The following is an 18,134-nucleotide window of genomic DNA, read 5'->3' as shown; positions in this document are numbered from 1 at the left end:
GTTTCCCCATTAATCTCCATATGACTATGTCACTCCTCTGTGTAAAACCCTGGCAAAGACTCTCAATGCCTGGGTGAGTCAAGGATCCATAGCGTGGCGAACAAGGCCCCGAGGACCCGGCTCGCCTCCACCTCTCCAGCCTCATCTCTGAACGACACCTTTAGCTTTAGCCATCCCAGACTACCTGCCATTACCTGAACAGGCGAGGTTGTATCATTCCTCTATGCTTTTGCTCCTTCTACCTGATCTGCTTAGAGCACACCCCACTTCCAATATTCCTGAGGACCACTTGCAAGACTAAGGAAATGAATCGTTTCCCAGTTATTCTACACACTCTCCCAGCAAAACTGATTTTTTCCTTCTGGAATCTCCTCTGTCCCTTGTACAGACATAGATCATCGTGCCAATAATGCTTGGTTGCATGCATATGTCTACCAGTTGACCTCCACCATTTGTATTGAGGCAGTGGCTATCAGTGGTATACATCTTTGTTTTTCTAACATATGGTATAGAGCCAGGAACATAGTAGAGTCTCGATAGATATTTATTGAATGAATGAATAAACTACTTTTACTGACGGGTGAAATGACCATAACCAGCTTGTACTTCTTGTGTTCATCACTTCTCAAACTGAGGAAACACCCGCTGTCCCTTCTCACAGAACCCCCTCAGAAGATTGGAGCCCACTTGCAATATGATCTGAGGGCTGTAAGAAAAGGTATAGAGCTTGAACTGCTTCTAGAAGCTACAGATCTAGTGATTTGTGTTCTGTAACTGTAACAAGGCTCTTCTGAATCTTAGAATCTTATTGTTTAAGCTTCCAGTCTTTCTGGAGACTGCAATCCTAAAATAGATAAACCGGACACACATATGACAAAGGCCAAATAGATAAAATATAATAATACATAAAAATAATAATATTTAAAATGTGTTACAGATTAAATATAGGTCAAGGGTAAATTTCTATTTAGATTATCTTTGTGCATTCTTTTAATTTTATTTATATATATATATTTAAAATCTCAGACTTTTATTCACCTTAGTGGCCAAGTTAATCCCTAGAAGTAAATTGGGGCAGAGGACAACAAGTAAATTTGGTCATCACTAATACTGTGTAACAATCTGAAAGTCCTAAATGAATTCTTATCCTTTTAAGTACCTGCTACTTAATATAAAAAGGTGACTTCACCAAAAATATTTTGGCTTATATTTCCCCTTAGACCATCACCATAAGTCAATGACAAGATGAGATTATACTTATTGTGCAAAATGTACCCTATGAAATGTCTCATTTTCTTCCTTAATATTAAATCTAATATCTAGGAAATATAGCGAGGATATAATGGAAGTTGGGGAGTTGGAGACAATATGAACACAAAAGAAAGGGAAGTGAAGGAAGCAAAAATGTGGAGAGAGGCGAAGGCAGGGAAATCAGTAGAAGGGGGCTGTGCGGAGTGAAAAGGATAGCAAAGATAGAAAAGAGGCCTCAGCTACTAAAAGAAAGAAGTTACCGCCCATTATATTTTTTGCTATAGTTAATAATTTTTTAGATTTGTTTACCTTCTAATAACATTGAGTTTTTTCCTCCTAGTGGTTTGGCAACCTGGTTACAATGGAATGGTGGAATGATATTTGGCTCAATGAGGGCTTTGCAACATACATGGAACTTATCTCTGTTAACGTCACATATCCAGAGTTACAATTTGTAAGTCACAATTTTGTATGTCATACTGTATGCCCTAAGGAATCATTAATTTACTACTAAAATTTTTAGAGAATGCCAAAGAGAACATAGCATTGAGTCTTTGAGTCTATGGTGTTTTGTTTTGTGTAAACAGGTTGTATTAGTTTGCTAGGGCTGCCATGACAAAATTCCACAGACTGGGTGGCTTAAACAACAGAAATTTATTTTCTCACGTTTCTGGAGGCTAGAACTCTGAGGTCAAGGTGTCGGCAGGTTTGGTTTCTTCTGAAGCCTCTCTCCTTGGCTTACAGATGACCGCCTTCTCACTGTGTCCTCACATGGTCTTTTCTCTGTGCTCACCCATCTCTGGTGTCTGAGATTTTAAATTTCCTCTTCTTACACCAGTCAGAGTGGACTGTGGCCCACCCTAATGGCCTCATTTTAATTCAGTCCCCTCTTTTTTAAGGCACTATCTCCAAATACAATCTGGAGGCTAAGGCCTCAGCATATGAATGGGGTGGGAGACATATAACACAGATGATAGAACTGGATGAGACACTGGAGGTTTTAGAGAACAGTCAACATAAATCCCTCACCCTAAAGTTTGTGGATAGAGAATGAAAATAGCACAAATATACAGCTGTGTATGTGGGGTGAGAGGAAAGTATCACTGTCTGTATACAATGATATAGGACAAGACAATGCCCATGGCTATAGATCCTGTGCAGAGTTCTTGACATGTAACCTGAATTGAGCATGACTGGGGGCACACTGCTCCAGAATTTCCAAAGGGTTAGTTAATTTCCCCAAAATGTGTGAAAAGATTTCTTCAAACATGTCTTTTTTAATAGATACAAGAGGGTCCGAACAGCACATATCAAGGTAGTTAGTAATGGATAATTAGCTCTTTGAGGTAGACATTTGGTCCAGTACAATTACAGACAGACATGGATTCAAAGTCAGTGTCTTCTTACTTGCTATGTGCTAAATCTGTGGTTTAATCCCAAAGCTTCATACATTCTCACTTGTAAAATGTATATAATGCATCTCCCTTGCAGGGTGTTGAAAGGATTGCAGATGATGGTTGTAAGATCCTGGCACATGGCACGTGTTCACTAAATGGGAAACTTAGTTTTATTTTTGTATCGAAGGGCTTGGCTCATGGTAAACATTCAGGCAGTATCTGAGGGAATGTCGAATTTATACCTTTACAAAATAGAGAATTGGTGAAAGGGGGATATATAAGGGGAAAGAAACACCTTGTAAGGTGTTTCTACTTCTGAGAATATCTTATAAAACCTATCGTGTTTCCTATTGCTTTGAGAATGTCAAATGGAAATTGAAAAAAACTTTCTCTCCTGTTTAGGATGACGATTTTCTGAACATGTGTTTTGAAGTAATTAAAAGAGATTCATTAAATTCATCCCGTCCTATCTCCAATCAAGCAGAAACTTCTACTCAAATAAAGGAAATGTTTGATGCTCTTTCCTATGAAAAGGTAGTAAATGCTGTGGATTAGTGGAAGCTTTGCTTTGGGGAGAAATATAATGAGGCCAGTATATCAACAGTTTAAGTTGTTGGTGCCAGGTTATTGCTACCTGTTTCACTTTTTATTTTATTTGCTGTTCATTTATCAGACGTTACACGTGTTCCATAAAATGTAAGCTTCCTTTAAAAACATATGCTACCTTTTCCTTTATCTTCTTTTTCTTTGCTTTTGTTTGTATTTTAGGGAGCTTGTATTTTGAATATGCTCAAGGATTTTCTGAGTGAGGAGAAATTCAAGAAAGGAATTATTCACTACTTAAAGAAGTTCAGCTATAGAAATGCTAAGAATGATGATTTGTGGAGCAGTTTGTCAAATGTAAGTCCTCTGTTAAGTTACAGTAGACTGCTGTTAAGCCTAAAAAGTGACAAGCTAATTATGAAGGTTTATAAATAGTTACATTGTCAGGCAACAAATGTTTATTTCACTTGCCACACTGCCAAGGGTAAGCAGGCAGCACCTCTTTTTTTCCTCTGGCACCTTACTAGACCAAGATGCCACACTAGTTTAGCCCCAAGGGTTCAATATTTGACCATTGGTTTCCCTTTTATGGTTGAGCCTACACTTTTGTCTTTTTTCCCAAATCTTTCATGACTTTGTAATTCCTTCATGTAACACCTGATCTTCTCTTCCCAAATTTAAGGTTGAACTCTACTTGCTCAAATGTATTTCCCAACCTGTATTCTCTGTTGAGTGAGACACACCTCCTCCCTCATAGGAAGAAATCCTGTTCAATCCCTGTCATCATGCCTCTGTTTCTAGTGCTCTTGCTACCTGAAGTGCTCTCTCTTCTTTCCAACAATTCAGGTGCTGTCCATCTGAGATCTAGCTGAGATTTCATCTCCTCCTTATAGACACCTCCAGCCCTCATTGGTTTGCCTTTCTGCTGAATGCCTAGAAGTGCACTTATGAATCTGTTCCATCCAGTGACATTCTCTTTTATTGGTTTCCATTGGTTCAATAATAACAATGATAATAAGAAACAAAATTTGCTTAAGAGAAAGAATCATGTCAGGCCCTTAGCATTCTATTGACCCTATAATCAGTTAATGATTGATTAAAGAACATATGGTCTCTTTGTCATTGGGATTCATGTAGTATAGTAGGTAAGACAGAGAAAACATGCAGTCAACTCAGATGATTCTAATCATTATTAAAATATTCTTAGATTTTCAAATACAAGGACAATACTTTGTTATAGAAGTAATGAACTGGCAGAGCTTGTGCCTGCAGGTAGAAGAACCCTAAGTCATTGTACATAGCAGAGGTCCTCTCTCCTTTATAAGCACGTATGTCCCAGGGGCAGTAATAATATTGTTCAATAATTGTATAGCACTTCACAGTTCAAAAAGAAACTTCATGTGCATTATCTCATTTGATTTTTCTGTGCTCTTATTAAGTCTGGACCCTCAAGGTTTAACTTATGTGTGAGTTTGTGGTCAAAGAGACAAATGTAATTAAAATTTTTTTCAAAGTAGCTCAAATCTTTTACCCCCATTTCTTGAAAACCCTAAAGGGGATCAAATTACACCATCCTTTGTAATACTTATAAAGATGCTCCTTATCCATTTTCATCACCTCTTGCAGCTGATCCAGATGGTCTTTCTCCACAATTCTCCCTCAGGTTGTCAACAACAAGCCTTACATTGCTTTTCTCTCCCCTCTCCTTCTCCCTCTCCTTTGCTATGATGTGTACTTGTGTATGTGTCTCTGTGTGTACACATCAACCAAGCTTTTTTCAGCAAGGAAGAATCTGTCTTTGGTGTGGGTAGTGGGTGTAAAGGGGATTAAAGGAGATATTTGGGCAATAATTACAGGATTCTTTTAGGTTAACTGTGAGCACTCTTATGTTAATTTTTGTCACTTCATGCTTATAACCATCTCGAGAAGGTAAGGTAGGCATTCTTACCCCATTTTTACAGATGGGAAAACTAATGCTAAGGGAGAGATTTGCTCAAGATCATATACCAAGTGAATGATGGAGTCATTACTTAAAATCTGTCTTCTGACTCTAAGTCCAGTATTCATTCTTTCAATTACATCACAACTTCTTCCTAGTTATCAGGGAAGTCTCCCATCCACACTTCCCCTAAAGGTCCTAAATTCTGGTTGACCCCCTTCTGATGCCAAATGAAACGGTGGGCGACTTACCTGGTGGCTCAGTGGTTAAGAATCCGCCTGCCAGTGCAGGGGACACGGGTTACAGCCCTGGTCTGGGAAGATCCCACATGCCGCGGAGCAACTAAGCCCGTGCGCCACAACTACTGAGCCTGCGCTCTAGAACCCGCGAGCGACAACTACTGAAGCCCAGAGTAGCCCCCACTCGCTGCAACTAGAGAAAGCCTGTGCACAGCAAAAAAGACCCAACACAGCCAAAAAAAAAAAAAAAAAAGAGACTGTGGTAGGAAAACGATAAATTCCTGAGAATCCCTAACTCAGCATCGTGTCACATAACATCAGTTATACATATAAAACAAAAAGAGTAAATTTTATGTATTCTGTAATGAATTGCTATGCTTATTACCATGTTTAGATGAATTAAATTTTCATAGATCTATGCTAATAAATGTCTGCGTTCATGTCTAATATGCATATTCAGCCAACTATCAGTGCCCAAAATGGCAATGCTCTTTTACTCTTTTTTAGGATTGTTTAGAAAGTGATTCTGCATCTGGTGGATTTTGTTATTCCGATTCCAAAACAACAAGCAGCACAGTAAGTAGAAAGAGACTTGTAGAGTAGAAGAGATTTGGCTCACCACCTGGCCCAAAGTGAGTGCGTAAAGTCGCCCAACTGTCCCTTTAAATAACTGGAGAGAAATAGAGACTCCACAGTTTTCCTTGAAACAAAGCTGCCTGAAGAAGGAATGCTCAGGCCATTTAGGGGAGTGACGCTGTTACTACTATATTTTTGTTGTTATAATTCGGCTTTCCCACAACCCCGCTGCTAGCTAAAAATATTTCAGCTCAAAATTCTTCTGAGTGGTTACTGCTGCACTGGCATCCTCTAGGCTCTGAAAAATGCCAAACCAAATCTGTTAGGTTTGGAAATAGAGTGAACGGCTTTCTTGAGGCCCTGTCTTCTTGTTTACTTCTGGGAAGTTATTGGAGCATTTGAGGAGAGAGAAAAGAAAGTCATCATGGAAAAAAGAAAAGGCAAACTTTTTAAAAAGCATGATGGTAATTCCATCCATTATAGTTTCTAAAGGGAGATTCAGCATCACTCAGTGATCAGCAATACATACTAGAAGCTAAACAGCTAGAGGTTTTGTTCTCCATTCCATATACCTCTATGGATATAATATTGTTCTATTGGAATTTTTTAAAAGCTTCCCTAAAGAGAGACATTTCTTCTTAAGCCACTTCTCTGGATTCTGTCGTTAATAAAATGGAGAGTGTTTTTTTGGTTTTTTTTGTTTTTTTTCTGTTTTGAAAGGGAGCAGGAGGGAGGCTTCAGTCTCAAGCCCTTCCTCTTGACCTTTCCTGCCCTGTGTTAACCCTCAAGCTCCCACACACGTCCCTGCTTCAGGTAATTTGCAGAGCAGCCCTGGGGGGGGTGGGGAGGGGCAGCCCCTGGTCTAGTTTCCACATCGCTCCCCTGGGAGATGGCAGCCAGAGTCCCCTCTTCCGGTCCAACCCATGTTTCCAGCGTCCAAGGAGGTCGAAGTTTCTCATCTCTCTCTGGCTTCTCTCCTCTGTCTTGAGTTATCAAAGTCACTTGTCATTTCAGCTGGCCTTCCTGCGGGAAAATGTGGAGGTGAAGCAGATGATGGCTACCTGGACTCTGCAGAAAGGAATCCCCCTCGTGGTGGTTAATCGAGAAGCGCGTTCGCTCAGACTGCGGCAGGAGCGCTTCCTGAACGGGGTGTTCAAAGAGGACCCTGGATGGGGGGCCCTGCAGGAAAGGTGACTGCTTTCCTTCTGTCGGTCTAGTTTACCTCATCTCAGTTTGTTCGTGATCGCATCAGCTTTCTCTCAGCTTCTCCGGCAATTTTATGGGGTGCTATTTCTACACAGGACTCGAAGGCCTAAACTAGCCTTGATATCAGCCCAGACTGCGTTGTTGAGCGGCACATTCTTAGTAATCCTGGGGCCACCTTTAGAACCTCAGTTCTGCTGCAGAAGGTCGTCGGTAATATTTCCAATATAATATACCCTGACTGTATACTAGACTTCTGGGCCCTAATAAATTGTGTGACTGGTCCATACCTAGGAAGTGTTATGACAGCTGTACACCTTATCAGAAAAGACATTCCCTATTTGATAAATTAGATGCTAGGACCTTCCGCTCTCTTTTGTTTTGCAGTAAGAGACTATAAATGTAATGTCTTAAAACATGATGTTCTTGGTAATAATAAAAGCAAATCCAATTACCCACACTGTCATCTTTCTTGAGAAAACTTGTTAAAGGCTTTACTAAAATCAAGATATACAACACTGTGCACCTTCCTCTGATCTATTAGCCCTATCAATAAGATGAATGAGGTTAAATTGAAATGAAATAATCCAAGTGAATTCGTGCTAGCTCTTTTGATTATTATTTTTTTCCCAAGGATCTAGCTGTCTAATAACAGTTCTAGAATTTTTCTGAGAATCAGAAGCAAATTCAAAGCCTTTAACACATAGGATATACTGTTTTCCCTTTTTGTTCATCAGATGTCTATTTCCATCCAACAGCAACTCTTATGCCATTTATCTTCCATTTCTGTGTATGTCTTTCTGAAGTCTGAACTTCAGAGAGCTTAAACAACTTGAAGCTTGGCAACACAGGCTGGAAAATTTAATGTTTGATTTACTATTGGGAAAGCAGGACTCATAATTCTGTAACTTATCAAAATGTCACCAGAGAGAGTTCAATAGTGTGGTTGGCCCAGAATAACAAATATCTACTGCAATGATCTGTATTTTTCCTCTACCTGAAGCAGTATTTAGATTACTATTATAAAATTATTATCCTCTGATCCATGCTTATCCAAACTCATGAAATGCTGCTCTTCCTCTCTTTACTCCCAGATATGTTTATCTGGAAAAATCTCTTTCTGGAGTCAAGATCCATCCAGGAATCTCGATCCATTAAGTCTTGGTGATATCTATGTGTCTATTTTTACCAATTTGTATAAATATTTCAGTTGCTTTGTTAATTATCTGTACTCTCTGGATTAGCAGGTAGATTATCCCTTCTGACCCTTTATTAGATCGAGTCTGTGTCTGCTGTTTCTTTCACTATTTTATATTTTTCTGAAGACTACTGGGCACATCCTCAGTTATTATTCTTTCTGTTTTATACCTATTGGTATTTTCAAGCATGTGATTTTACAGGATTACTATAGCTAATATGGCTTGCTGTGATAGACGAAATGAGTTCTAGAAGCTGCTAGAAAGTTAGTCAGAAAAAAATAGCCAATTTCAGTTATTTACCATAGTAGGGCCATTGAAAAGTAACTGAGGCCTTTTCCTCCAATACATTCTGCTTCTCTGCTCTCTGGACTTGGCTGATGTGCAGATCCTGACACACTGCTGCAGGCACTTAGCAGTTGGGGGGCTGAATGTGGGTAGCTTTGTTGAACAAAAAGATAAGTGGAAAATCATACTGGAGTAAGATCGTTACCTTGGAGGGCTTTTCCTACAGCTTTGGTTCAGTTATTTGAATTAATATCAGGCTGTCATAATTTTTGGAAATATGAAAGGAAGATTGATTTTTTTTCTCTTACTTAGAAGAAAACAATCAGCAGAACTTGTTGTGGTATGATATTTGGACAGCAAATGGCACAGGTAATTGTGACAGAGTTCAACTAGGTATACATTGCTGCTCCTTCATAATCATTATGGAAGAACTTTTGCACACCCAAGGATCTGCTAGTCTTAGCCTATAAAATTTATGATGGTGTGAAGGATGAGTGATTAGGTGTCTTTTACAGCCTATCCGAGTCTGATGATGTGAAAATTGAAATGGCCATTAATTTAGTCTGTAACAGTCTTTACTTTCTAACATAGGTACCTTTGGCGTATCCCAGTGACCTATTCCACAAGTTCTTCTAATGCAATTCACAGACACATTCTGAAATCAAAGACAGGTAATGAACTAACTAGCCAATAGCTGTTTTAATTCTGAAATTAAACATGTTCTGAGCTATTTGGAGGAAAGATACTGTAAGTCAATCTGATAATGAATGATATATGTTTGAAGAAGTTCTCATTTATCCATATATGTGTTACTGAAAGAACCCTTTAGCTAGAAAGTCTGAATTTTTTATTCAGTGGAAAGTTCTCATGTGCTTCTAGCTCTTAGAGATAGGTTTAATATTAAGAAATGATGGCATCCTCTCTTATGTCTTTTAATACCTACTAGTTCAGTGGATAAAGGCATACACTCTGGAATTGATTGGCTCTGGATTCAAATCCTCATTCTGTCACATATTAGATGTGTGCCCTTAAGAAAATTTTTTAACTTCTTCTGAGTTTCAGTTTTCTCATCTTATTTTGAATGGGGATTAAGCCTCACAGAGCTTTTGAGAGAATATGGTAATGTTATTTTACCACCTAGTATAATGTCTGTCATATTAAAAATAATACAATTTTAATTTCCCCTTTACACACATCACTGAAATTTGAAAATGTTCCCATCATAATGTCATGTTCAGCCTACAGTCCTTATTTTGCCCAAAATAAGGACTGGACAAATGGATCACCTATTTACATATACATATTTCAATGAGCAGTAACTAAACCTTGAGACAAGGCCACTAGTAAATCAAGCCAAATTCCAGTCATGTTCATCATCTGGCTCACTGGGCCCTTGCATGCCTCTTAAACCCGCATAGACTGCTTTTGAGAACACGTTCATCAGTCCTTTTCCCAGGAATTAGTTTATTTATTAATTTAATAGGGTCATCATCCCCAAAATAAGCCATCCAGCAGACTATGAAAATAAGGATCATTGTGAGTCTTCCAAAACTTTGTCTTCTCCTTGATTTATTAGTAATAGTATGGAGACTAACATTTTTGGAGATGTTCCTGGTGTGCACGTCGATAAAGAAATACCTATACCAATTTTCTCCTCCTAGATACTCTGGATTTACCTGAGAAGACCAGTTGGGTAAAATTCAATGTGGACTCAAATGGCTACTACATTGTCCACTATGAGGGGCATGGATGGGACCAGCTCATTACACTGCTGAATCAGAACCACACACTTCTCAGACCTAAGGACAGAATAAGTCTGATTCATGATGCATTTCAGCTAGTAAGGTAATGCAAAACTTCATCTGATTTCATAGGAAATAACTGCTTTATCAGAAGATACATTAGATTTCAAATCAAACGTTCAGTGTTAATCATTCACATGATATGGATATGAATGGAGGTCAAATACAGGCCATTAGGCCACAGCCTACCCACTGATAAAGTATTTTGACTCACCCAGCATTTAAAAATTTAATCCAACATTTTTAAACATGGAGAAGTTTATGTAGAAATCCTGACTTCTGGAATCTCTTAAATAATGAGAAAATTTGGCAACTGTGGGCCTTCATTCCCACAGGGCAACCATAGAGGAGGGTAGAGTGGGCAGATCTTCCTTTGGGCCAGGCCTACATTCTTCTATGCACCAAAGTCCTAAATGGTACACATGAGAGGCCTGCTTCACTCACTTATGGTGGACACTCCAGGCATTTAAGCTTTTGACCTCAGATTTTAAATTTGTTTATACTGGTAGCTTGCTGTTTCACCAAATACCAATGTAATCTGTTGGACAAAAGGTATAAATATGGTTATAACCTTTATAATTTTAAAATCTAGTGCACAATCCATTCATTACTTTGCTCACATTGGGGAAGTCAATATGAAATTGGTAGAAAAATGAAGGAGGAATTGGCTGCTTATGTTTATTCCTCTTTTTACTTTCCTGGAAAGGCAAAGTGTTTTCTTTCCTTTTTCCCATTTATCATCAACGGAATAATATGTAGAATAAATCACAAGGTCACCAATGGAAAAAAAATTGGGGATCAAGTGGCGTATTTTGCATTATGTAAGCTTTTCCTATTCTGAGAATTACTGTAATATACTCACTTTATTTAGTGTGACATATTATTTCCTTTCCGATCCTTATTTAGGTCAAATTAAGTAAACGTAACCAGCAAGACATCTCTCAGACACAGCTTCTCTGTACAATAGAATTCCCTAGTTAGAAAAGTGAGAGGATTGAGAGCTTAATCCTCAGTCCCATAGGTCTCAGGAGCCTCATGGTAGCATGGCTATCCTACATCTGAGTGGATGCATGATAGACTAGCTGAGAAGTGGGTTATCATTAGTTGAGGGAGGTTTGTCTGCTTAAAGGAGAAACTCTGAGCAGATTGCAAAGAAGGTAGATTACAAATTTAAGACCAGGCAGAAGGAAAAATATTGACAACTCAGCAAGTGAAAGCCAATCTTTGAAGTAGTTGCAAAGTCTTTTTTGCTGTTTCTATCCTATAAATTTATGTGTAGTGTAAATTTATCAGAAGGAACTCTATAGTTACTGATGTATCAGTGGAAAAGCAATCACTTCTTTACTAGGTAGACTGGTTAATGAAGTTCCGAGTACAAATTTTGGTTTAAAACAAATCAACTAAGTACTACCTCTTCACTTATTGTTTGACCTTTGACAAGCTATTTAACCTTTTTAAGCCTAAATTTTCTAGTCTTTAAAACTTTTCTAGTCTTTAAAACTCCAATAATAATAATGTCTATCATGCAGGGTTGTTTTGAGGATTGCTTAAGATAATGTAGATAAAGCACTAAGTACAGTAATAAATGCTCAATAAATGGTAGCTGTTAGCATTATTAGTATTATCTAATATAAATTGTTTAAAAGATCATGCGTTGAATGGGAAGGTGAAGTGACAACATAGAGAAATGCATTTCAAATAATGTGAAATTGGAAAGAAAGCAGAATGTAAGCTTAGGTATTATTATGTTTGCAGTTACATGAAAAAAAAATAAGCTAAAGGTGAGAGAAACAAAAACAGAAAGAAATATTCCAAAGTGCTATTAGTAAATATGTAAGGTAATGAAATTATGAGTTTTTTCCCCTTAATTTCCAATTGTTTTGTAGTTTGTTTATATTACTTTTATAATAAAAGTAATTATATAAGAAAACAATTTAAACATCTTATAATAGGTCTAAATATTTTTACTTGCTACTCTGCTTCGGTGATATATATCTCTTCCTTCCCTGCTTTGTGAAATATCTATTTAAGAGTTAAAGGATGTAATCTGTGATCACATTTAGTTTAGAGACAGAATTTGACCCAGGAATGCATATTCATTTCAATTGGGTTTTCATACTTATTATTAAATATAATTTAAGACTTGGATCTCCTCTGAGTTGGGTGGAATTAAAATGACAATCATAATTTCCTTACAGGTAAACTATTTATTTCTTTAAGTCCAACACCATAAAAAGAAGCCCCAAATTGTTTCCTCAGGAATACAGTTTATTTCACAAAGGTACCATTTAGCTGAAACTTTATATAAATAAATAGATAGACTTTTTCCTGTTGGGCTGAAGTATATGCTTATATCTGGGTTTAGTTTTTAAGCTAAACAGACGTTCAGATAACGTTTTGTGCATTGATTGAAGCAGAGGGCAGGTAATGAGGGGCTGGATTTTTATTAAATAATAACTTTATAAAAAGAAAAGGAGTCCCTCTTAAATGAATATTAAGATTAAAGTGTTTTAAAGTAGGTAAATATAAGAGTAAATAATGGCATTTGTCTAAGTAAAAAATAAATTAGACTGGGCTAAAAAGAAAAACAAGATTAATATAAAGTGAGTTTTATGTGTTAAACATTCTTTTTAAAATTTTAACCCTAGAATATAATACCTAGTTTCTTCCTGTTGCTGATCCTCTTAGTATACTTTATAGCATCTGAAAGGAAATAATATGTCACACTGAATAAAGTGAGTACATTACAGAAATTCTTAGAATAGGAAAAGCTTACAATGCATAATACTCTACCTGATCCTTAATATTTTTTCTGTTGGAGACCTTGTGACCTGATTTATTCTACATATTATTCTGTTGATGATAAATGGGAAAAAGAAAGAAAACACTTTGTCTTTCCAGGAAAGTCTAAAGAAGAATAAACATAAGCAGCCAATTCTTCCTTAATTTCTCTACCAGTTTCATATTGTTTTCCCCAATGTGAGCGAAGTAATGAATGGATTGTGCACTAGATTGAACATTTAAAATTTTAAAGGTTGTGATTATATTTGTACTTATCTACTGCACCATATATTATGACACTTACACATGTGGGCAGGAATAGTGACATTTTGTGGATTTGTTTTTTAAAAAATATAGCAGACCATAAAATCATAGAGCATATGGTCCAGCCCTCTGTCTTCAGATGAATGTTTGGAAAATTTACTGTTAAGTCTGTTTTAAAACAGTATGTCATTCAGTATGTCATTGTGGCTGAGAAGAGTATAGTCACAACAAAAGTTGCTTGCTTTTAATGTCACTTCTTTCTAGTTTCAGTTCCCTCATTTTAGATGAGAATTTAAAATTTAAAAAACCCATAGGAGATAGGGCATTATATTAATGAAAAATTCAAAACAGATATCTTTGTTTTGGAATCTGTTTCCATATAAAACTATTATGCTTAATCTGGGAGTTGGATGCTGGCAAGAATGGTTTATAGATGCTTCAGGGACACAGGTCTTCTCAGAAACACATGTGAAAACCACTTTACAAAAGTGACAGTATAATGGTTTATTTCCTCTACAGAAGAGATCCTAATGTTTTGATATTCAGAATAATAGTTTTGTTGTTTGTTCTTCTCATTAAAGGAAAATGTAGAGAAGGCATATCACTTTAGAATCTAAATAGATTCTTTAAAAAAATGAAAATCCTTGTTTGGACCCACTCAGAATAAGTGCTGCTTCTCTGTTAGGCTCTAGGAGGGACATCAAAGAAACAAAAGACATGGCACCTGTCCTCAAAGTTCCAAATATGCTTGGAGGAACAATTCAGACCCACAAATTAGGCAATTAGAGAATGACAAATATATGAAAATTTGATATTATTTGGCACTAAACATGAGTATTAGCTAATATTTATTTCATTTTCATTTACAAAGCTCTTATTTATGTTAGACATTAGTCTAAGCACTTTACCTATATTAACTCATTTAATCCTTACAACAGAGGACTAAAGCAGATACACTTATTATCCCCATTTTATTGGGGAGGCAGCTGAAGCCCAGAAAGGTTAATTTACCCAAGTCAGTGGCAGAACTAGGATTTAAACCAAATGGTCTGAATTTAATGAACTGCTTCTGTTATTGCCCTCTATATCATATTTGTTTTAATATTTAAAATATTAAGAACCATAAGATATGCACAAACCACTGACATTTGTTTTATACCTCAGTGCAGGAAGGTTGACTCTAGACAAAGCCCTTGACCTGACTCGCTATCTCCAACATGAAACAAGCATCCCTGCACTTCTCAAAGGCCTGGAATACCTAGAATTGTTTTACCACATCATGGAAAGAAGGAATGTTTCAGATGTCACTGAAAATCTCAAGGTTTGTGTTTCTTTCAGAAAATTCATTAAGTAAAATACACAATGCCTGGAGGATCAGTGAGACTTGTTCTGTTTTGTGTGAACTCTTGGGGTTAAATCTTGAAGAATCTGAGGAAACTGGCTGATAGCACAGTCAACACTTAAGCACCTAATAGTTAGATGTCCCTCTTTCCTTGTCATCGCCATCCTAAGAGCTAGGTGCCAGGATCATATGCAAAACACCCCTCCTAAGGTGATTTTATCTTATAGCACTTGGTATTCCCCCCTCAGATAGGAAATTAAATTGGACTTCTTCTTTTTTTTTAACATCTTTATTGGAGTATAATTGCTTTACAATGGTGCGTTAGTTTCTGCTTTATAACAAAGTGAATCAGATATACATATATCCCCGTATCTCTTCCCTCTTGCATCTCCCTCCCTCCCACCCTCCCTATCCCACCCCTTTAGGTGGTCACAAAGCACCAAGCTTAAATTGTACTTCTAATGGAGAAACTAACTCTGGTAGGTGGAGGCCAGAAAAAGCGAAGCAAAATATAGAGATAAGTAGTTCTATGCTTTGGGAAAGGTTCATGCAGACAGTTTAGAGTTGAGCCCTTTGGATGGGTTGAGTGAGAGCTGGGTCAAGACCTAAACTTAGCCTTTCTGTAAACCATCCTATGCTTTCTGCAGCATTACCTTCTCCAGTATTTTAAGCCAGCGATTGACATGCAAAGCTGGCACGACGAGGGCTCGGTCTGGGACAGAAGGCTTCGTTCGGCTCTCTTGAAGCTGGCCTGTTACCTGAACCATGCTCCTTGCATCCAGAAGGCAACTGAACTCTTCTCTCAGTGGATGGAATCCAGTGGAAAATTAAAGTAGATCTGGACTTCTGTCCTATTCTTTGTTCCTTTCACTTTGATGTAAAAGTCTTTGATCATGCAAGACATTAGATCTAAAACCTTTTAGTGAGGATAGAAAAAAAAAAACCATGCTGGGAATTACATACCTTTGTTTCATGCTCCCACATAGCAAGTGCTGGATAGATTTTGTGGGAAGTGAGGTTTAAGTCCCTGTAGGGGAGAGCTAATAAACATTAGCATGGTACCAGAAAGATGGCCAGAGGGTGGAGGCCGGCAGGGCCGCTGCCCAATCTCCAAGAGTAATGCCTTTTAAAGGTAAAAAGCAATGTGAAATGTTCATGCAATCCAAACACCAGTGATCAGTTGATGAAACTAAAACAAAAAACAAAAAAAGGAGGGGGACAGTGCCTTTTTAAAATGTGTTTACTTCTTCATTAACCAATTAACCAATACCACACCACAGCCTTAGCCCCAAGTTTCAGCTTTGATAGGATACTGATGATTTGGGCCATCTAAAGGATGTGTATGGTGGCGAAATTGATTCCAGTGGTGGTTGTAATCAAGTAGATGCCCGGTGATCAAAAGGATTATGTTGCAGTTTAGTTTAGCAGCTGCAACCCACAGGTACTGAAAGACGCCATGATCTTTTCAATGTAAGCCTTGATTTCTGTCCAACACATGACTTTATACTGTTGCTATTAAAACTCTGACTCTCCAGTTGGATGTTTTGAGAAATCAAATCTGTATATGAATTAAGGAAAATTCCTTTTTAAAATAGGAAAAATAGTTCACAAGTTTAGTACCATGTAAAGCAATGGTGTCAATTTTCCCTCTGCCAAATTGTTATGAAATGCTATTATAATTTATCTCCACATAACTAAATCTCAGTGAGCTTTCTGAAATCTTTTCTTGAATTCTTCTTTAAAAAAAAAGTAATTCATTTTTTTCTTTTTGGACTTTTTCACTCTTTGGGATTTAGGCTTAAAATCAGTTTCAGAACAAAAATATCTTTTAGCTACATTTTTCTCTTCTTTTTGTTCATGTTTGAATGAACTGTATGAGTGAGGCTAAAATATAAACATCTGTTGCCCTATAACACAACAGAATATTATTCTGTTTTTATGCTAGTTGTAAGAAGGATGATCTTACCTGCAGTAACTCAAGTCCAGTAGATACAATGGTTCAACTTGTTGAATAGGATGCTATGCCTATGAAAAAATTCTGGGTAAATCTCATTTAAGCTTGTAATCAAGAACACATAATCATATATTGTAGGTTTCTTTTTTCTAAACTTCAAGAGCACTAGTATTAATCCTAAAGGGGAATTTCCTTTTATTGATTAATTGATTACTTCATTCATGAATTCAAAATATAATGCTTTGCCTGTTGCCTACGTGCCAGGCACTGCATTTGGTGCTAAGAATAAACTAGTGAACAAAACAACTATGTGTTCTACCTTCAAGGAACTTACAATTTATTTGTTACCAATTTTTATAAATTTGTACAGTAAAACACACTAAAACAAAATAATGTGGAATGTAATTTAATTACTTTTTGTTTTATGATTCAAAGTCTCTTGGGATATTTAAATGCATATAGTACAGTGGAAATAGCACAGGATTAGAACCATAGGTCTAAATCCCATCTCCAAAAAGGCTAGTATGTCACCTTGGTGCAAGTTACTTAACCTTTCCAAGCTTTATTTCCACTTTTTAAAAATTAGCATAATTCTTCTATCTCACTGGGTAGCTTTGACAGTTAAATAAGTTGTATAGAGACTAGTACAACCTTATGGTCCCTGCATGATAAATACAAATTTCCTGTCCCACCCCTACTTCTCTGTGTTTTGGTTATTCCAAGCCATCAATATGAATATCATTTATTATTGATCTAATGATATTTGGGATTAAAAATAATAACCAAATTAAAATCAAAGCTAGTTAGTATCCTATAGGACAATAAAACCCCAAAACCATGGTGTCTTCTTAAGGTGAACAGAAACTAATAATATTGCATCTTATCAGTTTTACAGAATTATAAAATGACTGAACTCTAAACAGCTGTGCTAAAATATAATTCTCTACACCTAGAGAGTCAGATAACCCTCAGACAGGCCTGCTAGAAAATACTCCCAATGTGACATTAAAGCAGCAAGTAATAATCTTTTTAAAAAAATCATACAGCACCAATATATGCTATTTAATGATAGAATTCTATATAAACGAGTGCATTTATATTTCAGAAATCACCTTTTTAAATTTATTCATTCCATCAACTTTCTGTTTTCCTCTCCAAGTAGTTTACATTTTTATGATTATTATCCTTGTTAACATTTTATCATCAGGAGGAAAAAAACCACAAATAATTTGCAAAGTAGAATTACATAAAATGTTTTTATAAAAATTTGCCAGAAAAAAAGGTTTAATATGCTAGGTACTGGAAATAACTCAGGGGTGATTCTGTTATAGCAATTTAAAATCATAATAAGAAAAAAAG

General features: G+C 36.8%; 1 protein-coding gene and 1 long non-coding RNA gene across 3 annotated transcripts in view; both read left to right on the top strand.

The window, feature by feature from the left end:
* Positions 1-18,134, top strand: part of LOC309659063 — a 272,263-nt gene that overhangs the window by 131,498 nt on the left and 122,631 nt on the right. The window lies entirely within an intron of this gene.
* Positions 1-18,134, top strand: part of ERAP2 (endoplasmic reticulum aminopeptidase 2) — a 37,492-nt gene that overhangs the window by 14,673 nt on the left and 4,685 nt on the right. For both annotated transcript variants that reach the window (XM_082458081.1, XM_082458082.1), the window contains exons 7-15: positions 1,592-1,705; positions 3,051-3,182; positions 3,417-3,548; positions 5,877-5,945; positions 6,960-7,135; positions 9,224-9,303; positions 10,294-10,477; positions 14,644-14,800; positions 15,469-15,653. In XM_082458081.1, the coding sequence (XP_082314207.1) occupies positions 1,592-1,705; positions 3,051-3,182; positions 3,417-3,548; positions 5,877-5,945; positions 6,960-7,135; positions 9,224-9,303; positions 10,294-10,477; positions 14,644-14,800; positions 15,469-15,653 (1,229 nt within the window). The remainder of the gene's footprint in view (positions 1-1,591; positions 1,706-3,050; positions 3,183-3,416; positions 3,549-5,876; positions 5,946-6,959; positions 7,136-9,223; positions 9,304-10,293; positions 10,478-14,643; positions 14,801-15,468; positions 15,654-18,134) is intronic.

Source organism: Balaenoptera physalus, assembly GCF_965194825.1.
Source record: "Balaenoptera physalus genome assembly, chromosome: 3".
In the NCBI taxonomy this organism is placed as follows: Eukaryota; Metazoa; Chordata; class Mammalia; order Artiodactyla; family Balaenopteridae; genus Balaenoptera; species Balaenoptera physalus.
This window is presented reverse-complemented; position numbering and strand designations above follow the sequence as displayed.